The following is a 6,834-nucleotide window of genomic DNA, read 5'->3' on the forward strand; positions in this document are numbered from 1 at the left end:
CAGTAGGCTTGTCTGTAGCCTAGACTGCAGAATACAGACTGACCTTGTGGGGGCAATGTAAGGAAGCCTCATCAGTTTCGTCCCCTCTCAAAACACTCAAGGGAACTGACCGGGCTGTGCAAAGTAGGCTTTCACGCCATAATTTACTTCCCTTGCCAACCCTCAACCCCTGCTTTTGTCATGCCATAGGGAAAAGGCCTGGAAGGGTCCTTTGGCACCACACAACTGCTATTCTCTGTCTTCCTTTCCCTCTTCAGTTTCTTCTTCCTTTCTATTTCTTTTCTTTTCTTTATCTGTTTTCTCTAACTCCCCTATTATGGAAGTAAATGTTTATTGAGCATCTTCTGGTGCTATATTGGAGGAGACCAAAGAAATATTTTTGTTGATTTCCCCTTTCAAGTACCACCCAAGTTTTCTGCTACTCATATCAATAAAAATACCCTCCCAGAATAATATTCTACAAGTGCTTTTTTTAACCTCATTAACCCCATCCCCTGCTATTGCTTCACTCTTTTTTCTTCCCTTGTGCTATGGTTCATTGTCAGTCCCACAATCAGGCAAGCAAGCAAGCATTTAGTGATAACCTACTATAGTCCAGGCACCTTGTTAGATATTGGAAATACAATTACAAAAAAAAGAAAAAAAAACTGTACTCTTTAGGAATTTACAGTCTAACAGGGGAGACAAGTATACAAAATAAACCTTTAATGCTATAAAAAGACAGAAGTAAGGTGGGGCTGCTGCAATTGTCTGGTTTTCTTTATCTGATCAAGAAATGGTGGAATCAAATTTAAAAGCTGAAAGGAAAAGAAATTCTAAATGTGAAGACTCTATTTAAGTCACTTTACAAACGATCTCTGCTATCACACCTCTGTCCATCTGTCTGTCTCTGGAGTTTTATGTTGCTTTCTGGGAGGGAACAGATTCAAGAAGAGGAAAACAAGGGTGTCCAAGATGGGGAGGAGATTCAAAATAATTTAATAGGAGAACTGATAGAAGGAAATGGGGAATGAATAGAGAGAGATCAGCTAGAGAGCTGATATGTGGAATTGACCTCTACAGAAGTCCTACTCCAATGCATGATTTTGGCATGGAACTGACCTAGACCATGTCTATAGAGTATAAATTCTTGACAGATTCTAACAAACCAGAAAGGCGTCAAGGATGGTCCAAAAGACTACTTCTATAGCCTGAACGCTAGCCTAGTCAAGCCTGGAAAGGCATATTTCCAGCATGCTAGTCACTAGGTAATAAATTCATGGAAATGACAAACCATTGAGTAGACTAGCATACTTAACTAGACCTAATAGCACAGACCAAAGTGGCCTATGAAAGTTGTTTTCAAAAGACTAAATGTGTTTCATGACTCATGCTCTGTAACTAAGCCTACCTTGTATTAATGCAGTTTTCTTTCTAGAACCGAACAGACAAACACAAAATGTTTGCTCATCAGAAGTTCCATTACAAAAAAAAAAGTTTCATTACCTTGGACTTTGTTCTCTCTTTATATGGTTATAGATAATTTGTGTGTTATTCTAGTTCTGCCAGTCTTCCCATGTGTCACTGCATGTAAGTCATGTAAGTCTTTATATTACTTTGCATTATTCATATTGTCCATTTTTATAGCATAATATTCCATCGAGAGGCACCATGGTGTGTAGATAGAAGGCTGATATACTTGAAATACTGGAGTTGGTCTCTAGTCTTTGTCCTGTGCTGATTGTGTAACTACTCTCCAGTTAGCTCTTGAAGACTGTAAGTTAAACCCACGCCCTAGAGCCCTGGGCATCACCTCTTAAAACTTAAGTTTTGGCTTATATCTAGGGTCTCCCCAAACCAGAAAGAAAAAGGATGTTAAAAGTACACTGTAAATCAGGTATTTGTTAGCTATTTATTTATTGGGATAAAGAGAAGGAAGATATATGAAAGAGTGGGCATCAAATGATCTTTAGTGTTATCTGAACCAAAGGTAGGCTGAAAATATGCACACACTTTGGTATAGAAATACATCTAACTCAACAGGGAAACACACACAGGGATAGGGATGATAGGGTTAAGAAGGAGGATGATACTGCGAAGGAAGTCACAAATAAAACAAACTTCCTAGTCTGGGGGGGGGATGTATAAAAAAAGAATTAGAAGGTAAGGAGGTGTCTTAGATTGCTATTTCGACTGGGAATGGCTGAACAGATTGTGGTATACGAATGCAATGAAATAGTATTGGCCCATAAGGAATAATGAAAAAAAAATATTTCCAAGAATCTCAGCTAGTATGAACTGATGCAGAAGGAAATGAGTAGAATTAGAACCATTTTTTTTCAAGGATAGCAATATGTAAAGGAAAACAACTTCGAAAGACTTAAGAACTCTGATCAACTTAAATGACCAATTATATTTCCATAAGACCTATGATGAAACAGCTACCCACCTCCTGAGAGAGAGGTAATGGACATGAGGTACAGATATATATGTATACACACACACACACACACACACACACACATAAGGCACTAGGGATCCAGAGATTTAAAAAAATAATAAAGTATCTATCTTGAGAGATTATAATTTCTTATAGTGTGACATATAAATAAATACGATCTGATAAATTCCCACACACACACTTTTTCCCCCTTTCTATGTGCCCTAATAGGTTTCTTTCCTTTTTGAAAACTTTCTTTTAAAAATTAATTTTAAGGGAATTTCTGTTTTCTTTCCCTGGAAAGAAAGCGACAGAGAGAGAGAGAGAGAGAGAGAGAGAGAGAGAGAGAGAGAGAGAGAGAGAGAGAGAGAGAGAGAGAGAGAGAGAGAGAGGGAGGGAGGGAGGAGGGAGGGGGGGGGGGAGGGAGGGAGGGGAGGAAGGAAGGAAGGAAGGAAGGAAGGAAGGAGGAAAAACAAGACCCTTGCAACAAATATGCATGGTCAAAGTAAAACAAATTCCCAGGCTGGCCATGCCTCCAAAATAGATGGCTCAGATCTGCACCCCAGGTCCATCAGCTCCCTGCCAGGAGGTGGGTGGGGTGCTCTGAAACCGAACTGTGACCCCAACAGATATTTCCATGTGGCTTTCTTCCCCTCTCCCCTCCCCCAGCCCTTCCTCGCGCCAGGTACAACCGTCCCTGGTTCCCAACGTGCTTCAGCCAGTGTTGCAGCCCTAGGTCCAAGGGCAGGGAGCCCGTGGGCTCGAAGTGGGTGCAGGATCTCCCGAGGCGCCTCCCGGGGCGGGGCAGCCGCAGAAGCGGGAGCTTTTCGGGGCCTCGCGCCACTGACCTCCTCTGTGGCTCCGGCTCTCCCCGAAGGTGTTACTCATGGGGACTGCCAGGGCCCAGCGCCTCCTGAGCGCCCCGCTCATGGTGCTCGGGCTCGGGGTGCTTCTGGCCCCGGTCGGCGGCCAACAACATCAATCCGGCTGGCGTTTCCCCTCCTCAGAGGTGGTGATTCCCTTGCAGCTGAGGGATCACCCTGGGCAGCTGTCCTACATGCTCCACTTCGGGGGCAGAAGGCACGTGGTCCACCTACAACTTAAGAAGCTCCTGCTGCCCAGGCACCTGCCAGTCTTCACTTATACTGACCAAGGGTCGGTCCAGATGGACTACTCCTTCATCCCTAAAGACTGTTACTACCGAGGCTACGTAGAGGGGGCCCTGGGTTCCCTGGCTGCCGTCAGCACCTGCCACGGGGGTCTCCAGGCGATGCTGCACGTGAACTCTCTTTACTATGAAATCGAGCCCCTGCCGGCCTCTCCCATTTTTCAGCACCTGATTTATCGAGTGGAGAATAAAAAGAAAGGTCCTGGCTGGAAGTGTGGCTTAAGTGATGAAGAAATAGATCGTCTGGTCTTGAAGAAAAAGGGGTTGAGACAGTCAGTGCCTAGGGCCAGTCCCAAGGACAGCTGGTGGCCAGGAACCAGGTTTGTGGAGTTGATGGTGGTAGTGGATAATTTTTGGTATAAATATGCTTGGGAAAATGAAACTGAGGTGATATACCAAGTGTTAGAAGTAGTCAATATAATAGATTCTCTGTATTATCCCATGGATGCCTATATAAATTTGAGTGGAGTGGAGATCTGGACGAATAGCAACCCAATGGATTTTAGTAATGGCATACAGGTCACTTTGGATGTATTTTCCCATTGGAAACAAGTAATTAATGAGCGTTTACCACATGATGTTGCACACCTCTTTGTTCGCTTTAACTTTGGTATTGACAAGGGTTCAGCTTATGTTGGTACAATATGCCACAGCCTAAAATCAGCTGACATCAATGCATATGTTGAGGATAACTTGTTGGAATTCTCTGTCACTGTTGCCCATGGACTTGGTCATAACCTTGGCATGATTCATGACCATGACTTCTGTATCTGTTCACAAAAGCAATGCATCATGTATGCCAATTTCGGCTTAACTAATGTCTTTAGCAACTGTAGTTATGCCAGTTATTTTGATCAATTTAGCGAAGTGTTTATAGATTGTTTAACAAATCCACCAGAGGCTTACAAGATTGCCCCTACAAAGCTATGTGGTAATAAGGTGGTGGAAGAGGGAGAAGAATGTGACTGTGGATCAGTAAAAGAATGTAGCAAGGATTCTTGTTGTAAACCAGGTTGTACCCTGAGGCCCCATGCTGACTGTGCTTCTGGACTGTGCTGTGTAAATTGTAAGATTGCACCAGCTGGAACACTTTGCAGACTCCCTAGGACACCATGTGACCTTCCAGAGTACTGCAATGGAACTTCGGTACTGTGCCAGAAAGATTTTTACATGCAGGATGGGACTCCATGTGCTAAAGATGCTGTTTGCTATCAGAGTATTTGCAGTGACCGAATGCAACAGTGCAAAGCTATCTTTGGTGAAACAGCCTATGAGGCTCCCTTGATCTGCTACAAAGAAGCAAACAAGAAAGGTGATCAATTTGGGAACTGTTCTTTAGATGGTCATACATACAGGAAGTGTGACACAGCCCATGTTTTGTGTGGAAGGCTGCAATGTACTAATGTCAAACAGATTCCTCATTTAGAGGAATTTGCTACTGTACTCCAAGTTTACGTGAATCGAGTTATGTGCATTGGAATGGACTCTCCCATGGGGAAGGATGCTGGAAATGTAAATAATGGGGCACTGTGTGGCCATGGAAAGATCTGCCTGAATAAGAAGTGTGTTGATTATTCTGTACTGAATTATGACTGTACAGCTAAAAAGTGCAATTCTAGTGGCGTATGCAACAACAAGAGAAATTGTCATTGCCTAAGTGGGTGGGATCCCCCATTCTGTCTTAAAGGAGGATCTGGTGGAAGCATTGATAGTGGCCCTCCTCCAAAATGGAAAGCAAATTATGCTTTAATTGTTTGCTCTCTAGCTTCTCTGTGTCTTGGATTTTATGGGACACTAATAATGCTTGTCTGGTTAACAAAGTCAGCGTTTGTCATCTAGAAAGGAACAGCCTTTGTATAAATAAAGTCAGGAACCAGTGGAAGAATCTATCCATATCAGATAATATCCTCTATCAGGAAAAAATTCCCATTCAGAAAAAGAAAAAACCCATCTGCATCAATAATATACACTGCAAAATGATATCAAATAAAGCTTCTGAAGGGAGTTTGATCATGAGGTTGAACCAATCAGGATTGACCCTTCAAATATCTTTATTTACTTTTATAAGCCAAATTACTCTAACAGCTATAAGTCTTGGGTGATTGTCACCCTCCTGATGCCTACTACAAGGCATTCCCCCCTTAAAGCAGGGGAGGAGTAAGGTCAGCTGCTACAATCGGGCACCTCTAAGACAGAACTTCATAATTGCTTACTCTCCCTACTCTAGCCAAGGTATGGGCTTAGAAGCAGCATCTATCCATGGCCTTAGAGCCACAGAGCATAACAGTGAAACCAAGGGAGCCCTAACATCTTCCTACCATAGGTAGGTAACTGTTCCAAGCTCTCATAGTCTCTATACCTACCCTCTCACCATAGACTCTGCTCATCACTACATATGGACCATTTAAAAATATATATTTATTTTTAGTTTTCAACATTCACTTTCAGAAGATTTTTGAATTCTAAATTTTATCTCTTCCCTCCTCTCCCCAAGACTACATGCAATCTGATATAAGCTATATATGTACAATCATATTAAACATATTTCCACAGTATTCATGTTGTAAAGAAGAATCAGAACCAAAGGGAAAAATCATGAGAAAGAAAAAAAAGAGAGAAATAGTATGCTTCGATATACATTCAGACTCCATAGTTCTTTCTCTGGATGTGGATAACATTTTCTATATAGACTTTTGGAGATGTGTTAGATCCTTGTATTGCTGAGGAGATATAAGTCTATCAAGGTTGGTCATCGAATAATGTTGTTGCTGTGTACAATGCTGTCCTGGTTCTGCTCATTTCACTCAGCATCAGTTCGTATAAGTCTTCCCAGGTTTTTCTGAAATCCACCTGCTAATCATTTCTTATGGAACAATAGTATTCCATGCATATACCACAACTTGTTCAGCCATTCCCCCAATTGATGGGCATCCCCTCAGTTTCCAATCCTTTGCCACCACAAAAAGAGCTGCTATAAATATTTTTGTACATGTAGGTCCTTTTCCCATTTGTATAATCTCTTTGGGATACAGATCTAGAAGTGGTATTGCTGGATCAAAGAGTATGCACATTTTTGTAACCCTTTGGGTATAGTTCCATATTGCTCTCCAGAATGGTTGGATCAGTTCACAACTCCACCAACAGAACATTAGTGTTCAAATTTTCCCACATCTTCTCCAACATTTATCATTTTCCTGTTTTGTCATGTTCATAGGGACCATTCTGATGAATGGAATACACACACACA

The 6,834-nt window shown here is 42.1% G+C and overlaps 1 protein-coding gene across 1 annotated transcript; it reads left to right on the forward strand.

The window, feature by feature from the left end:
* Positions 1 to 3,293: 3,293 nt before the first annotated feature.
* Positions 3,294 to 5,426, forward strand: LOC110208489 (disintegrin and metalloproteinase domain-containing protein 20-like). Its single transcript, XM_020986544.1, has one exon. The coding sequence runs from the start codon at positions 3,306 to 3,308 to the stop codon at positions 5,424 to 5,426; it is 2,121 nt and encodes a 706-aa protein (XP_020842203.1). The 5' UTR covers positions 3,294 to 3,305.
* The last annotated feature ends 1,408 nt before the right edge of the window (positions 5,427 to 6,834 follow it).

This window comes from Phascolarctos cinereus, unplaced genomic scaffold (assembly GCF_003287225.1).
Source record: "Phascolarctos cinereus isolate Bilbo 61053 unplaced genomic scaffold, phaCin_HiC Scaffold_3;HRSCAF=262, whole genome shotgun sequence".
Lineage (NCBI taxonomy): Eukaryota > Metazoa > Chordata > Mammalia > Diprotodontia > Phascolarctidae > Phascolarctos > Phascolarctos cinereus.

Excerpts from the sequence above, each read along its gene's own strand:
- LOC110208489 (XM_020986544.1), top strand. The coding sequence starts at position 3,306 with ATGGGGACTGCCAGGGCCCAGCGCCTCCTGAGCGCCCCGCTCATGGTG.